Raw genomic sequence first — 17847 nt, 5'->3', positions numbered from 1 at the left:
TTGGGTTGGGTTGACCTGTTTTGCATGCAGATTGCATTAATAACATGTATAAAAAAAAAAAGAACAACGGGGCTGGGGATGATGTATTGAGAGTTAGGGGGGAAAATGGAGAAAATGGAGTCAAAGTCAACTCTGATTCTGTTGTATGGAACGAAACCGTGCGTAATGGGGACACGTTCTTCGTGCGTGACCCCCCCCGTTGACTTTCCGCTGGTTTTGATTGGCCATGACGCGGTTTTTGTCACACAGACCTGGCAACCCCGACTAGTCCTACCGCGGGGGGAAGATGGCCGCCTGCGTTCTACGCCGAGGTTTACTGGCGACACTCAGTCGATATAACAGGAAACACACACAAAGAATACTGAGGGTCGTTGACAGCGGCAGCGGACTGGAGGTGTACAAGCCGCGGTTGCAATGCCTGGCGTGTGGACTGGCCAACAACGTCCAGCAGAGGAGGTTCATGTCGTCACGGTAAGGGGCGCTTGCAAGTGCCCTCCTGGCCATGCTAACGCTAAGCTAACGGCTAAGTAGCGAGACGTTGTTGACTAGCATGTCTCCACCTGAACGTTGTTCCGTTCTGCTGCGGTGTCGGGCACAGCGTGTACTTGGTCAGGTGTGATAACACTGTCTCCGAAAACGGGACGTTTTTCCACCTGTCAGAATTGAGTAAAGACGCTTTGTCTTCTGTCATTATAACTATTTTGTTTTCAACCTTGATACACACGTGTTGTTTTATTTATATATATATATATATATATATATATATGTGTGTGTGTGTATATGTATGTATGTGTGTGTATGTGTATATATACACACATATATATATATATATATATATATAACAAAGTAACTTGAATTTATAAAATCGATCTATAAAAAATCTAACAATATCTGCAAAGATAACTTAATTCAGGCTGCTGTCAAAAACCCCCCACTATTTTTGGAGAATATATAATGTCTATGGTTCTCCTATTGCATATTTTGTTATTTGTAATCCAAGCTATATTATAATTTACTATCCTAGTGCAGTGCCCGTTCCCCAGAAATATTGGTGGATGTCCTTGAGTTCTGTGGAAGTGACTCTGTCCCAGAGCCCTGAAGCCCTGAAGCTCTGCCCGCTGCTGCTGTACAGAGCTGAGCGGCTTGCTCCTAAGCCTGTTTATTTAAAATGTATTCATATGACAAGTGTCGCCTGTCCAAATTGCCCCTAATTCAATACTGCACGTCCTTGAATCCCCAGCAATACATCCACCAAGTGTGAAGCAGACAAGAGCGACAATCGGTTGTCGAGCAAATCGAAGACATACCGACAGAGATTCCTTCCTTTCCTCACCAGGGCTGGACATTGGATCCCAGTGTATAGTCTTTGTGCTATCATTAGCAACACAGAGTCATCTTGGCTCTGCATATTTCTGCTGATGGCTTGTAAACATCTATATGAGTAAACAAGTCTCAAACTTCTGAGTTTCTGAGTCTCAAACTCAGAAACAGCAATGACTAACTTTCCAGCGTTTAGCTTCCACTGCCAAAATGCTGAATACACTAAATCAGGGGTGCCCAATAGGTTGGTCGTTTGCGAAGGTAGTGCATGCCAATCAAAGATTTTTTTTTTTTTTTTTTAAACGTTAGCCTATCATCTATCCTCCATTTGGCATTTGCCACTTGATTGAAGTACAGGGCAGCAAGTCTAATGTTGCTTAAAACTTTGTTCATTGGGTTACAATCACAACTACTTAGATCTCCTCTCTTCTAACACACGGGTCACCATGTAGAAAACGAGTTAGCTACTGCAAAACTTTAGCGAGCTAAGTGACCTAGTCCAATTCATATCTTCTTCCAATTTATATCTACTAAAGAAGGCATAAAAATATGAGTGGGGGAGCCAGACCAAGTAAAAAAAACAAAAGCTTACCACTTCCATGCAGAATGGGAGGAGGACTTTTTTTTTCACCATGTCATACTCAAAGTGCGTTTGTCTGATCTGTCAATCTACTGTTGCTATTCCGAAAAAGGGAAATGTGGAAAGGCACTTCTGAACTGTTCATAAAATCTTCGACACTGATTTCCCTCCGAAGAGCGACCTGAGAAAGAGAAAGGTGACTGAACTGAAATCGCAGTTAATCAGACAGCAATCATTTTTCACACAGCTGAATCCTAAAGCAAAGGCAGCCACTGAAGCATCGTTCCGGGTGAGTCACGCCATCATTAAGCATAAGAAGTCCTCCCAAGATGGAGAGATGGTAAAAGAGGCCTTTGGTGAGGCAGCTGACTTGTTGTTTTGGGTCTTAAAAAAACCCCAAAACATAAATATAATCTTCAATCAAAGCTCTTCAGCTATCAAGAAGTACAGTTACATGCCGCTGTAAAGTAGTGGGCGATGAATTGACACAGCAGCTTTGGAAGGACATCGTGGAATGTGAGTTTCTCATTGCAAGTAGGCAAGTCTATGGACATAAGTGAACAGCACAATTGTGCATTTTTATTCGGATCGTGTTTACAGATATGACTGCAAAAGAGTAGCTGTTAACAATACTGCCCAGGGAAGAATGCGGGGAGAGGGCATTTTTCAGTCTTCAAACTTTATCGACAAAACCCAGAGGCAGGTGTGTAAATTGATGTCAATCACCACTAACGGTGCGCCCGCAATGGTGGGCCGCTTGAATGGATTTATTACCAAGTGCAAGGAGAAACATGCTTTCCCCGACTTCCTTAACTACCGCTGCATAATTCACCAACAAGCCTTATGTGCAAAAATGCTAAACATGAAAGAGGTAATGGATGTGCCAACAGCAAAAAACCTTGCATCAGAGCTGGAGACCCAAGGCAAGGCGTGTACGCAACTTGACAGTGGGCACTACACAGAGCAGATTGAAAACTGTCTGTCAGACTTTGATAAACGGTTTCAAGACTTTACTTTACTCGAGCCAATCGATACATTTATGTGCTGCCCATTGAGGGAAGATATTGAGGTTGATTTACTCGCATCAAAAATTGCAACACTGTTTCACCTGAACTCATCTGCAGTAGAGGATGAGATGTTGACACTACAGGCTGACATTCAGCTGAAGTCTAGGGCTCATGGACAGTTTTGGAAATACTCAAGGAGGAAAAGTACCCAAACATGAGGAAATGTGCCACCTCCTTGACTGCATTATTCGGTTCTACTTATTTATGCCAGTCAGCCTTTTCCCACATGAAAATTATAAAGTCCAAATACCGTTTCCACCATGACGGATGATCATTTGGAAGCCTGCCTCAGGCTGGCTACCAGCAGCTACTGTCCAGACTATGCAACCCTGGCCGACTCCATTCAGTGCAAGTCATCAGAGTAAGGTAGTGACCATAAATGTATTTTATTATGTTGTGCCATAAAGCTTCATGCAGTGATGCAAGGTACATATATTGTATATATATATAGTATACTCAATATCTTCTTCTTTCGGCTGCTCCCGGTAGTATACTCAGTATATATCTAAATAAATATATTTAGCAGTTTTTAATGCAGGTAGATAATTTTGACCTGGTCATTTTAAAAGTAGTCTGCAAGCTGAAAAAGTGTGGGCACCCCTGCACTAAATGATTCCATACAAGTGGAGCTCATACTATTTTAAGAGATCCCTTTGGCCTATAGGATTTCTAACTGGCATTGATAATACAACTAGATGTTCTGTTCTATTCTATTTTCACTCCTTTCCTCAACTGAAAATAGAGGACCGATAGGGGGGGATGCTTTGTGTACATAGACAGTTTAAGGTTAGGCTTGATTGTTTGTGTTTGTGCGTTTGTTTGTCCACAGTGCATACATGCCCCTGCAGTGGTAAAAGTAGCAGCAGTGATTCAGCACCAGCTTCTAAATGACTTCTGACAATTTTTTATTTTTATTTTATTTTATTTTTTTTAAGCTCCTATCTATTTCCACACTAGCTAATGACAGTTTAGAATGATGAGCTACTTTCATCGTTAAATAAAACATGACGTGTTGACTAGGCTACATGGAATGGAAGCCAGATACTTGAAATTATTGGCAATCCGTGCTGACGACCCTCAATGACGGAAAGAATCTGTTTACATAAGCTAGAGCTAGCTTTTGCAATTTCTAACCTAAATTTAGCTCGGATTACCTATGCACTCAGTTCATTGGCCTTTCTTAGGAATGAGAATAACCTAAATTAAGGATGCTGACAGACACAGACAACACCTGGGGGTGTTGTCTGTGTCTGTCTGTCCTCCTGTATAAGTCTTGCAGGGAGGGGAGGGTAGTTCCAGTGGTGCGTTCAGCTGAACACACAACCCTCTGCAAGGCCCGCCTGTCCTAAGCAGTACAGTTCCCAAACCAGGCAGTGATGTTGCCTGTCAGGATGCTCTCCACTGCTCCAGAGTAGAAGGTCTTGAGGATCCTCACTGAGACTCTGAATTTCTTCAACTGCCTGAGGTGGTAAAGAACTGCTTTGCCTTTCTCACCAGTGTCTGTCTGTATGGATAGTCCATGTTAAGTCCTCTGTGATGTGGACACCCAGGTACTTGAAGCTGCTCACCCTGCCGACTGAAGTCTCAATTATCACCAACGGCGCGGGCGTCCTCGGTTGTAATCCTCTTCTAAAGTCCACAATCAGCTCCTTATTTTTGCTGACGTTTAGGAGGAGGCTATTGTCCTGGCACCAGAGTTACATTGTGATACATTGTGTCTGTGATCAGGCCCAGCACGACGGTGTCGTCAGCAAACTTGATGATGGTGTTGGAGCTGGACCTGGCCACACAGTCATGTGTGTACAGGGAGTACAGTAGGGGACTGAGGACGCAGCCCTGGGGGGATCCTGTGTTCAGGGTGAGAGGGTGCTGGACGTGTGCCTCCCCACCCTAACCACCTGGGGCCTGGCTGGGAGGAAGTCCAGGATCCAGGCACACGGCGAAGTGTTCAGTCCTAGCTCCAGCAGCTTGACAGCCGGTCTGGTGGGAACTATGGCGTTGAAAGCTGAACTGTAGTCAATAAACAGCAATCTAACATAGACCCCCTTTCTGACCATCCAGGTGCGTGAGCATGGTGTGCAGTATCTGGGAGACCGCATCGTCCGTGGATCTTTTCGGGCAGTATCGAACTGTAGCGGGTCAGTGGTGCGGGGGAGAGAGCTGCAGATGTAATACTGGTCCGGTGAGAGCCACCGGACAGTCAGACACTGAGTGCGCTAATCTCCAGCGGTGTAACTCAAATTAGCCGGCGAGCTAGCGGTGTTGTCGCTAGCCTCAAACCACGCATAAAAGAAGTTCCGTTCTGACTTTACGTCCCTCGTCACTACCGTCCCACGTACGATGCTAGGCTTGTAAACAGGAAGCAGCAGATGGCAGTGTGGTCTGATTTTCCGAAAGCAAGACGGTCTTGTATCTGTTCTTGTACGGTGTGTAGCAGTGGTCCAAAGTTCCAAAGTGTGCCCAGGTGGCACACATGATGTGTTGATGGGAATCTGGCAGAAGACACGTTGAGCGGCACCAATGTTTTCTAACGGAAACTCTGAATGACATAAAATACTCATTTATTTATAATTATACTATAATTAATATAATAATATAATAATAATAATATAATTATACTATATTCAAAAGGTGTTGTGGCCAGTTAGAATTCCTTTCCTTCTTTTTTTTGTTTTACACTGTTTCCCTAATATTGCATGTCATTGTCGCAATTTACACATTTATCACAGATTGCATATTTTTTCCATAGCGTCCACCCCTAGCATACACTAATGCTATGAAACCTAATCTGAATCCCAACTTCCAATAATATATATAAAGCCCTGTTCATATATCTCCCTTGGTATCTCCTGTGTGAGATTAGCTTAGTGAGCAGCGAAGAAGTAAGCGTGTGATATATTAGGATTCAGCCAGCTGTTGTTATGTGTGTGTGCGTGCGTGTGTGTGTGTGTGTGCGTGCTCCCTGAATGATATTTGACGTTATTGACCTCTGACATGTGGAGGTGTTTTATTCAATCTTGTCAGCGAGGCCTACCATTTGTGGCTGAGATTAAGCCCTTAGAGCATGGGGGGCAGGGGGATTTGCCTTCCTGTAGAGATGACTTATGTCCAACTCATATTACATGCAAACATATCAGAGTCTGGGGGGGGGGGGTTCCAGGTCAACTCTCTTATGGAATGACACCCCCCCACGCCTCAAACTCTATCAATAACTAATCCTAAGAAGAGGGCAAATGTCATAAGTGATGAACACAAACAAAAAACAGGACCTTGACAAAACAACACATTTAAGTCAACAAAATGGGGACAGCAGTTAGGACGGCCTGGCCTCCCGTATCTCATCATCACTATTTTCTATAAAAATAAACAGAGTTTGTGTGTGTGTGTGTGTGTGTGTGTGTGTGTGTGTGTGTGTGTGTGTGTGTGAGAGAATCTATCTGAGTGTTTTAATTGATGCTGGTGTATGCGGTCAGAACAGTGTCCTATATCTAAGCCAGCATAAAGGATCTGCAACCACACACAGGGCCCAGCTGGGGAAAAAAAGCCCTGCAGCAGAAGAACTACAAACCTTGGTGCCCCAAACATCTCCAAAATCACAGTGTCCGCCCGTCCACAAAACCACCATGCAACAAAGCTCTTCACAAGCCATAAAACACCACTGTCCCATCTCACGCTTGGTGCTCAGTTAAATAATCAGTTTGTGCCATTGATGCATGGAGAAAATTTAATGTGATAATATTTTTTCCCATATTGCCAAGCTCTAATTTGAAGCTCTAATTTCATGGAGTCTCTGCAACATGGAATTTGGGCTTTTTTAAATTGGTTATTTCATTGATTTGAAACATATTTTCCGAGTTCACCCTGAATCTGTTCTGAGGATAATTTGTAATTATAAAATGTTATGAAAAATAAAATGAAATGCACCATCACAATCTCATACACTGTTTCAATGTTTCTGTAGATTGACAAATCCAAGTGTTGCCGAAATAGCTTGATCTTTTAAGTTATGGTTCAGTTGCAGTGTTAAAGTTGTCTCCAATTCTAATTGCTCTGTTAATGTAGTTGGATGAGAAAAAGGTGTGTAAGAAGATCAACTACATTTAGGCCACAAATGCTTGCAATTTAGACAGTGGTGTCATTTATTGAGATTGATGATTATAAATCATCATTCAGGCTCAGTAATTGGGCTGTGGTGAGTAGAGGTTATTCTGTTGTTTATTAGAATAGATGTGCCTCTTAATTAAGGAATACAATTGGGTGAAAAGATGAGGGGAAACTGATGATTTAAGTTTCTGGTATTCAAATTTTGATTGGTTTGGTGGGTGTCTGTACGAGGCATGAATCTGCCTGTAGTTTGGTTCAAGACTTAACTCTTTTTCCCTGACATTGCAGCAAAGCGACGGTATGGCATCCAACAGGTAGCAGATGAGGTATTTAGGATGGAAGGTTCTTTAAATGTGGAGGAGTATTTATGTGCAAGCAAGTTGGAAAGGGGGGGTTGTTGTTGTCTACCTAGCAAGTTGATGTGGCTCCACCTGGTGTTATTGTGTGGTATAGAAGTGTATGTGAAAACAGGATAGAACCATAAAGAATGCAACACACACAAACACTCGCCACCACACGCTATAGTAGCAAGCTAATCCAAGCCACTGGCACTTTGCTCCTTTGTGGTGATGTTGCTTTGTTTTTGATGGCAATCTCAGGTCGCATTATTATACAGACCTACATGTCGGCTTAGTGCCTCCTGATCTGATGACTTTTACTTGAAGCCCCAAGAAAAGCATTGTTCTACACACACACAAGTGACCAATTTGTAATGAAGTTGCCTGTTTTTGGCAGGAACAGGCCCGAGGGGAAGGTCTTGGAAGCAGTGGGCGTATTTGAGGCCGTAAAGCAGCATGGCAAATATGAAACTGGGCAGGTAAGAAGTCTCCTCCCTCGTCTCTCTTGAACTCTTGTTGCTCTGTCTCTTGGTAGGACTGATCTAATTCCTTTCTCATTCGGAGGTCATGTAGATTGACATGAATTAACAGTTTCTCTCCATGACATCATGAGAATTTTCCCCATATAAAATTATTTTTATAAGCTGATATTCTTTAGCGAATGGGGTAAACACAAGCTTTAGTGATTTAGCCTTTGGGAAAAAAAAAAAGTGACCACAACATGTTTGTTTCAAGACATTATATATGTGAAACACAATCAATTCAAGGACTCTGAGCTCCGAGATGCTCCATTAAAGCTCTTCGTAATCCCATGTACTGTATATGTTGTGCCCTATAGAGCGTGCGTGTGTGTGTGGAGGTACATATATTCATCACAAAAAACATTCATGAATTTTTTATTTTATGAATCTATTATGGGACTTCTGAAAATATGACAATCTGCTAATATACATACAGCAATGCTAATATTTGTCCCTTGGCCATTTTCACCTCAATTAGGCGCTTTTGGTAGCCATCCACAAGCTTCCGGCAAGCGGTGGTTGAATCTTTGACCGCCCTTGACCGCTCGTTAGTTAGTCGGTTAGTTAGTCGGCCTATTAGAAAGAATTTTTTATTTTTTATTTTTTCCTAGGACATATTGTATGCTATCACCGGGTGCGTTGCATTACATTTCACTGTATATATGTATGAAAGTATGTATATGTATATAACAGGCCCATATAACAGGCCCAGAGCATAATACTACCACCACCAGTGTGCTTGACAGTAGGTATGGTGTTCTTGGGGTTAATGGCCTCACCATGTCTCCTCCAAACATATTCCTGGTCATTGTGGCCAAATAGCTCAATTGCTCTTTCATCTGACGACAGAACTTTCCTCCAGAAGGCCTTTTCTTTGTCCGTGTGATCAACAGCAAACTTCAGACGAGCCTTAAGATGCCGCTTCTGGAGCGAGGGGCTTCCTTCTTGCACGGCAGCCTCTCAGCCTATGTCGATGTAAAACACGCTTGACTGTGGACACGGACACCTGTGTTCCATTGGCTTCTATTTCATCACAGACCTGCTTTTTGGTGTTTATTGTTTGACTCTTGACCATCCTGACAAATTTTCTCTCAGCAGCAGGTGGTAGCTTGCTTTTCCTTCCTGATCATGGCACTGACACATCTATGCCATGCACTTGATACTTACAAACAATTGTTTGCTCAGTTGATCATGGGATCTGTAGCTGCTTTAAAATGTCTCCCAGTGACATTCCTGCCTTGTTCAAATCAATGATCTGCTTTTTGAGATCCGTGCCGAGCTCCTTAGACTTTGCCATTGTAGGGTTTGTGATTGACACAACTTTCTACATAACCAAAATTGATAATTCAAGTTGCTGTATGTATATTTTTGACCCAGCAGATTTGGTCACATTTCAGAAGACCCATTATAAATAAATAAAATAACCAAAATTCATGTATGTTATGTGCTCCAATCATTACATCACAGAAAAATAAGAGTTGTGTTGTAGAAATTATTGGAAACTCAAGACTGCCATGACATTCATGTTCTTTACGTGTGTGTGTGTGTGTGTGTGTGTGTGTGTGTGTGTGTGTGTGTGTGTGTGTGTGTGTGTGTGTGTGTGTGTGTTACAGAGGACTTATACCATTTCTCCATGTTGTTGTTTTTCTCCTCAGCTCTTCCTCCACAGCGTGTTTGGCTACAGGGGCATTGTCCTGTTCCCCTGGCACGCTCGCCTCTATGACAGAGACGTCACTCCTCCCGTGTCTGACAGGTACGGTCCCGCAGTGTTGGCACCGGCATGGCGGCAAAACAAGACTTTATACAAGTTAAACGGGTGTTGAGACAGAGTTAACATAGATAGTATACTGTAGATCATAGTTCTTTGGTCTGATTGAGATTTAATCTTTCTGTCCCCTCATCCAGCAAACCTGAGCCCCCAGGTGCCCACGGCTCCAAGGAGGTGAAGGGGAAGACTCACACCTACTACCAAGTCCTCATCGACACCAGGGACTGTCCTCACATAGTGAGTCACACTCTAGCTACTTCTACTCTGTTCTGTCCTCAACGACAATAAGCCCCATTCCACCATGCGAGTAAAACTGACTCTCTTATGACTTTTTTTTGTTCAAAGGAAATGAATCACACTTGTGTAAAATTGAAAATATGGCCTTGGTTGCATCCTTCCGATTCAATATTATTTTCCATTGTGCGTGTCGACAGTCCCAGAGGTCCCAGACAGAAGCGGTGACGTTTCTCGCCAACCATGACGACAGCCGAGCTCTGTACGCCATCCCAGGTAGGCAGCCCTGACCACCGACAAATGCTACTCGCGTGTCCGATCGGTAGTCTTTGGCCCTTTCACAGTTTTAATGAGGTGTTGCTATAGGAACCTGGCACGTTAGAGCAAAATATTTATGATTGCTGTGCTTGCGAATGCGTCTAGGTCTAGGTGGCCTTTGACGCGCAGCAGAGGTCATTGACATCCCGCCGCACAGCGCTGCAGTGTTTGCGATAATAGCAGGCGGATTAGGGGCCTCTCCGGCTCATGGAAACATTCTACGCGTCTCCGAGCCGTATTAATCTGTCTATTCGCACCGCTACGGACATTGACGGTGTTCCAATCCTCTCTACCTCTTAATCTGTTTCGTCCCACCCAGGCCTGGACTACGTGAGCCATGAAGACATCCTGCCCTACAACTCAACGGAGCAGGTCCCCATCCAGCACGAACTGTTCGAGCGCTTCCTCCTGTTCAACCTTGCCAAATGTACAGGTTTCTCTCATTCTCTCTCTCTCTCTCTCTCTCTCTCTCTCTCTCTCTCTCTCTCTCTCTCTCTCTCTCTCTCTCTCTCTCTCTTAATTCATTGTTTTTTTAATCTCATGACCGAAGACATTCAACCTACTAAAATAAATACCCTTTTGTAATAACAAAATCATATGTATATTTTTCATAAATTGTGTACATATTTTGAATATAATATTTGTAGTATCAATATTAGTTAGATTATATGGATTAGTTTCTGAACAAATATCACTAAGAAGTGTGACATATTTATGGGCATTCCAAGCGACAGGCACAAGCTTCACGTTCAGAAAGAATTTTTTTACACTAATTTGCACATTCCTTGGATGTTTAGTATTACAAAATGTCCCGTACCAATGTACAGCCAACGGATTGATAAATTATACCAAATGTCCTTCTCAACAGTAATACATGTATACCTACAATATACATGTATACCTAAGTTTGAAGTGGCACCAGCTAAACTGAACAGACCGTTAACCGTTTGTCCTTGGATGGCAGCTCCTCCGTTCACGGCCCGGGACACTTTGAAGGCGTGGCAGGAGAAGAACCACCCGTGGCTGGAGCTGTCCGACGTCCACCGGGAGACCACCGAGAACATCCGTGTCACTGTCATCCCCTTCTACATGGGCATGAGGGTGAGTGGGGAGGCCAACACCCAGTAAATTAAGGCGAAAGCCTTAACTCACTGCTCCTACTTTTTACTTCTACTTATTAGTAGTGGAATTACTCCATCAAGTCTAAATGAAACAATCAACATCCCCCCGAGACGGTACAACCCTAGACTTTTGCTGAGTCATACTCAACTGGATCAAACAATGGTGATAAATTATACCGCAGCACAGAAAGCTCTGTGGTTTACATATTCCAAATAACAGGGAGAGGCTTGACTCTGTTAGGAGACGTTGCCAGTTCTGCTGCTGCAGCCGCTTGGAGGAAACAATAAAAAGAACTGCTGCAATCTCAACGACAGAATAAAATGAAGGTTGTTGTTGAATGGTTCCAGCACGTGGCATGGGAATCGTAGTGAAGCGGACTGGGGGTTTGTGTCTCGCCAACGTACCAAAGACATCCTATTGAGCGCTAAGTAATGCTTGATGACTTTGATGTGCTCACAGCAGAATTTTCCTGCGTTAAACGCAAGTCACTGTATTAAATATGTATTTGTGTGTTGCTGCATATAAAATATTTTTGTGTACTGTTTCTATGTGACTAAATAGTTAATTTCATTCCATAAATAATGATTAATGGCAGGCTCATATTAGGGTTGGCAGATATGTCAAAATGTACGTCCTGACAACCGTCAGCCCAACAACTGATTCTCGATATAATCACGGAGGTGGGGGGTGTTTATATTATTTGTTTATTTATTCTTTTTGAGGATTTCTCCAGATGGGCAGAAGAGCACCGGGCAATGTTAAAGTGGCGACACGGGATACCGGTTCTTATTGGCGCACGCTTTGAATTTCGCTTTACAGGTCATTAAATCAGCAAAATAAAAGGACAAAAATCGCCCAAAAAAACACAGTCGATGGACTCAGCCAATCGCTGGTTGCCGATATATTCGTCCAATCTCCCAAGCTTAGCTCATAATCAAGTTAACAAAGTGCTATGTTCCCATTGAAGGATAGATATATTTTTATTTAATTGAGGCCGTTAACATTTTTTTCAATCACATGAAAAATAATCGAAACTGTGACGTCTACCGAATTCTATGAAATATTCTTTCATTGTCCTTTAGTGACTGTGTTCAGGAATATCAAATCCCTCCTCTTTAAAACACTAATTTCAGTTTGTTTCACCCCCATCAACAGGAGGCCCAGAACTCCCATGTCTACTGGGTGAGTAGCTCATTCTCAAATAGTTTTATTAGGTCAATCTCCTGCTAAAAACCTGGTGAAACCTGACGTGTGTACGCGCGTGTGTGTGATTTCTGCTGCAGTGGAGGTACTGTATTCGTCTGGAGAACATGGGCAGTGAGGTGGTCCAGCTGAGAGAGCGGCACTGGAGAATCTTCAGCCTCTCTGGGACCCTGGAGACCGTCCGGGGACGCGGGGTGGTAGGCAGGGTCAGTACAACACACACAATCTTCCCTCGAAGTGAGGTCTGAGTAAATGCACCTGCTAAGTGAGGGCTCATGGTTCTGGTGCACTTCGAAACAAATAAATTGTCAATTCGGAGAACGGTCCTCACAAGTATATTAAAACACACACGCACACACATGGATTCATTGAACCTGGTATTTGTCAGAGAATGTGCCCATTACAGAAATCCGATGCCATATCAAACTATCAGTTACTAAAAGGGAGTTGATCTACTTGTTGACATGCGGAAGCTTTTTACATGTCCCTCCAATGGACAAAATGCAAATCGTTGCATTCTTATGACTAGGGATGTGCACGATTAGTCGATTAAGCGTTGCTACCCTCGCTAGTCTGCACCAGAAATACTAGTCGGTCAAACTTATTAAGCCCTATTATTATTTTTTATAAATGTACACATTTAAATTACACATGACATAATTTTCACTGAAATGTGGCGCACAAATGATCGTTTTCCCGGAGTCGGCGTCCCCTCGTTAGGGACCACTCATTGGGCGCGTTTCCTGGGGCCAAGGACTTGGTTACTCGCTCGCTGTGCCTTCCCTGTCTCCGTCTGGGGTCCCGCCGGCTTTGCAGTGCCCCAACACCCGACCTCGCTGCGGACTCAGTTACTCGCTGCGGCTTCCTTGTCCTGAGATCCTGCACCCCAGTGGTCAGGCACACCTCCCCACCCCACCTCCCCACCCCTACCCGGTCTGTTGAGCGCGTGCGATAGACCCCGAAAGATGGTGAACTATGCCTGGGCAGTGGCATTTAAAATACGATTTGCTTGTTGAAGAATGTGATTAACGGTTTCAAATGGCTCTTATAATATCCACAACATTTTTTTTACTTTTAGACAAGTCTAAGTATAAACTCCCATTAAAACATCAGGGAAATGAGTCATTAGAAACATCCCTACTCATGACCTCAAACCAGTGAGTCTATACAATTCCGTTGAAGTAATTGATCTAATTATGGATCAAATGTGTAAACACTAGAACGATGATTCTAAACCTTTTACTTATCAAGGACGCTCAATTTGATAGGCACGAGGCCACAAACCCCATTTAAAGAACTTTTATTGTAAGATATGATTCAGTCCAATCTTCCTCACCAGTCATTATTCTGCATTCTCTAAAGTTCCTAACGTCTTGTAAATGAAATAACGGTGAAGATGAACTATAAATCATTGGCTGGGGAACCTCCTGGAACCTCTCAAAGGACCCCAGGGGGTCCCCCGGACCCCGTGTTGAGAACCGCTGCACTGAGAACAAAGTTCCACAGCTCTGGCTCACCCTGTCGAGGTCTTGTTTGCCAGGAGCCTGTGTTGTCCAAAGAGCAGCCGGCGTTCCAGTACAGCAGCCACGTCTCCCTCCAAGCCCCCAGCGGCCACATGTGGTGAGTTTTCACACTCTCCCTCTACTCCACACCTTTCCTCTTCATCCTCCACCCCGACCGTTACGTCCACTCACTAACCCCACCCCCCACCTCCATATGTCTTTGGACAGGGGGACGTTCCGCATCGAGAGGACGGACGGCTCCCACTTCGACGTGCGCATTCCACCATTCTCCCTGGAGAGCAACAAAGACGACAAGGCTCCCCCTGCTGGCTACACCTTCTAACTGCGAGCCGGGCGCAGCGCCACCATGCCCTGTCCGGGTCATTGCACACGGGGTCGTCTAGAAATGTCCCTTTTCTTTTACGTCGCCGCGACGGTTCACCGTGAAATCTAGCACAGGTTAGGTGAAGGAAAGGCAAGATATAACTTTTTTTTTTTTTTTTTTGTTGTTTTTGTTTGTTTTGTTTTTTTAACTCAAACCCAAGCCGACGTAAAATATTGCAATGCAGGAAACCGTTTGGGGATTGTTCCGTGCACGTTGTTCAATGTCACGGTCAGGCGGCGAAAGAGAATTTTGCAGGCGTGCGCTACGACCGGTCTTCACTTTGTGGATCTGAAAACCTCGCCCCGCATCTACCAGAGCGTCTCCGCTTTTTTGCGGCGCGAGCCTGAAAGCCATCCTGTGAGGCTACAGATCAAACATGATACCTTGGTTAATTGTCACCTGAGATTTCCAAAGTAAATGGATAGAATGGAATATTAAAATGCAGTCAATCATTTCAGCTTTGACGGGGTAAAAGTTCCCCGTCCACGTCTGTTCAGGGTAACCCCCAACGGCAGAGATCAGAGTGAAGAACTCGGAGCGAGAACAAGTGGAACGGCCTCGTCCTTGCCCAGCTGGCTGCTTGGAGTGCTTTTAAACTTGGGAGGGGGGAGGGGGCGGTCGTTCAGGTGTGGAATCTGCTCCAGGGAAGTGAATCGGCCGATGGGCCTTCCACGTTGTGCACGGAATGTCTATTTAATAAGCACGAATGAAGTTCATCCAAGACAACGAGCGGGACGTCGCTTTCCCCGAGGTGTTGAAAATTGAAGGAAATTCCCAGGAATTGTCACTGTCATGGAATCCCGACCGCCCCCCTAAAAATGTTCCTGTCTCATCCAGCACTATTGCCCGAGTTGCGATTCCTCTCAGCACGTTTAGACTTTACAGTTCATTGAGCCTCCGTGTTGACAATAGCAATTTATTTCAAATTTGTCTCCTTGACTTCAAAACATCCTCTTTATGAAGTGAGGGAAGAAACTAAATTTTTTTTGGAATTTTTGGATAAATGATTTGGAACAATTGTGATGGTTCATGTTACTACTGTAAATAGAGATGTAATTAAAGGCGATTCAATAAATATACCTTTTGAAAAATACACCTTTGCAAACTCCCTTGGCATGTTCATTTTATGTGTGTATTTGCTGTCCATACAATATCTTTTGGAATTTGGCAACAAAGAAAACCAGCTCGTATTTCAAAGCTGTAATGGATCTAGTCGTTCGTTCGTTCGTTCGTGTAGGGCTACACAGGCAATTGGGACATTAGCCAAGAAGTGGTATCGTCATCCAGTTCAATGAGGCCGCTGACTCCATGTGGTGATTTGAAGATTGGGCATTCATCAATGATGTGTTCAACAGTCTGTGGTTTTCCGCATTCACAGAGATTTGTGGCAGACACTCCAATCATATGCAGATGGATGGATCTAGTGTGAGCGGGGGGAAAAAAAAAAATTGCCACAACTTGAACTACTAAATACATAAAATATAATGATGTATGAATGACATGGGGTTGAGGTAATTTCCATAATTTCCACAGTTGCCCCAAATGTCCATAACCAGGAACAATATTAAGGTTACAATACACAAGATGATTTACATTTCACTGCATATATGTATGAAAGTATGTATATGTATGTGACAAATAAACATCTTGAATCTTGAATGATTTCTCTCTTTACCTTGAACTTCCCCTGGTGTTAATGTGGGATAAACTGAGTTCCGGCATGTGCAATAGGAGATTTGAGGCATTTTTAGGAGATAGGAGACTTATTAAATGTTTTTGGTATATTTATCTCCATTAGTGCACAGAAGGGATGTGGCAGCTCTGGGTCTATTGACACTGCTGCAACCACGACCGCGTGCAGTTCCCTGTTTGGCCGCCAGGTGGCGGCAGGACGCCACTCAAACGCCTGCGCGCACCACGTGACGCCACCGCATCCTGTGGCTGAAAGTTGTCATCGGTGGAAAACACAAAAAAAGGGAAACTTAAGATTTTCACTCATATTTATGTATCGGTCATTGTTTACCTCATCCAGGATTACATTGATTACATTGTCTACAATATTATTGATAATGATTTTTTTTTTTTAGTGCAACCGTAATATGTGTTATTTATTGTGTATTATTTATTCTAATGCACATCATTATAATGTTTATAATGTTATTTTTGAAAGCCAGAAATAAACTATCGGTAGTTGGGATGAACCTCCGCCCAGCATCACCACCAGGACCCTCCACCCCCCCCCCCCCCCCCGCAGCGCTCCAGACTCTCTCCACCCATGAACCACAGCGCAGATGCGGCTGTTTTTCGTCGGGCGGCTGCGGCTGTGGGGAGGATGAGCCTCGGACAGGGGACGGTCCCGACCCGATGCGACGCGGCTTCCCGCAGCCTCTCAGCGGCCCGCCCGGAGGGGGGTGGAGGTCGGACCGAGCGGCGGCGTCCGGAGCTAAAAGGAGGTAAATTCCGTGGCCATGCCCCGCTTCTTCGTCTGGTCAACACCCCGCTTCCCGGCGGCCGGGGGTCGGCTCTATCACACGGGATAAACCCAGCGATCTAAAGAGGAAAAAGGAGCGAGAGAGAGGGACGCTTATTTCTGGGATTCTCCTGCTTTGATTCGAGACGACGTGTGGAAGCGGTTTTATTAAGTTATGTCCGGGATGAGAGGCTCCGGCGGGCCGGTCTCAGCATCCTGACTTTGCTCCATTCTACGGGACTACTGCTTCCTCCTCCTCCGGTCCTCCTCCCTCTTCAGCTCTCCTCCTCCTCCTTCTCCTCCTCCTCCTCCTCCTCTCGTCCTCCTCCCTCCTCAGCTCCCCTCCTCCTCCTCCTCCTCCTCCTCTCGTCCTCCTCCCTCTTCAGCTCCCCTCGTCCTCCTCCCTCCTCAGCTCCCCTCCTCCTCCTCCTCCTCCTCTGGTCCTCCTCCCTCTTCGCCCCCTCCTCCTCCTCCTCTTGTCTCTCTCTGCCATGTTCCCCACCTGAGCTCACTCACTCAGATGGATTCCCACTCGCACCACCAGTTCACCGGAGCGTAAAGTTATGTTCACCGAAGCCCACGACTGTTCCAATATTGTGATTGACTCCGGGACATCCCATCGCCGCCGCCTCCTCCTCCTCCATCGCCTCCTCCTCCTCCTCCTCCCCTGGCTCTGCTATGAACAGCCATGGTCCAGTGATGCTCTGGTGCCTGAGATCAAGGTCTGTTTTGGTTGTTGTGTTTTGGGAGCTCCACTTCCACAGGCTCTGCTCTGGCGACTGCAAAGCTTCCCAGATGATGTGACGATAAACTTCAGTTTCTTCTGGTTGTTGTTGTTGTTGTGGTTGTTGTTGTTGTTGATGACCAAGTAGCCCGGGTCACAGCAATTTTCTGGCATCAGCTCCGTGACTCCTG

At 44.7% G+C, this 17847-nt stretch overlaps 2 protein-coding genes across 3 annotated transcripts in view; both read left to right on the top strand.

Moving 5' to 3' along the window:
- Positions 1-265: 265 nt before the first annotated feature.
- On the top strand, positions 266-15555 carry poldip2 (polymerase (DNA-directed), delta interacting protein 2). 2 transcript variants are annotated; one of them, XM_080007528.1, is made up of 11 exons: positions 266-471; positions 7813-7888; positions 9586-9683; positions 9836-9935; positions 10133-10208; positions 10570-10677; positions 11215-11351; positions 12528-12554; positions 12656-12781; positions 14116-14195; positions 14306-15555. In XM_080007528.1, exons 1-11 carry the CDS (start codon positions 287-289, stop codon positions 14418-14420), a joined length of 1128 nt encoding a protein of 375 aa, XP_079863654.1. In that variant the 5' UTR covers positions 266-286; the 3' UTR covers positions 14421-15555. The 2 variants fall into 2 exon arrangements, with proteins under 2 accessions (XP_079863654.1, XP_079863653.1); XM_080007527.1 differs by having other exon boundaries at positions 7807-7888.
- Positions 15556-17375: 1820 nt separating this feature from the next.
- lrrc75a (leucine rich repeat containing 75A) overlaps positions 17376-17847 on the top strand; it is a gene marked incomplete at its 3' end in the record, with an annotated part of 54002 nt that continues 53530 nt past the window's right edge. Inside the window, exon 1 of the mRNA XM_080006273.1 lies at positions 17376-17654. The remainder of the gene's footprint in view (positions 17655-17847) is intronic.

Source organism: Zeus faber, assembly GCF_960531495.2.
Source record: "Zeus faber genome assembly, chromosome: 9".
Taxonomy (NCBI): Eukaryota; Metazoa; Chordata; class Actinopteri; order Zeiformes; family Zeidae; genus Zeus; species Zeus faber.
This window is presented reverse-complemented; position numbering and strand designations above follow the sequence as displayed.

Excerpts from the sequence above, each read along its gene's own strand:
- poldip2 (XM_080007527.1), top strand. The coding sequence starts at position 287 with ATGGCCGCCTGCGTTCTACGCCGAGGTTTACTGGCGACACTCAGTCGA. Across the intron at positions 10,209-10,569 it reads AGCTCTGTACGCCATCCCAG|GCCTGGACTACGTGAGCCAT; the intron begins GTAGGCAGCCCT and ends CGTCCCACCCAG. Across the intron at positions 12,782-14,115 it reads GACGCGGGGTGGTAGGCAGG|GAGCCTGTGTTGTCCAAAGA; the intron begins GTCAGTACAACA and ends CTTGTTTGCCAG.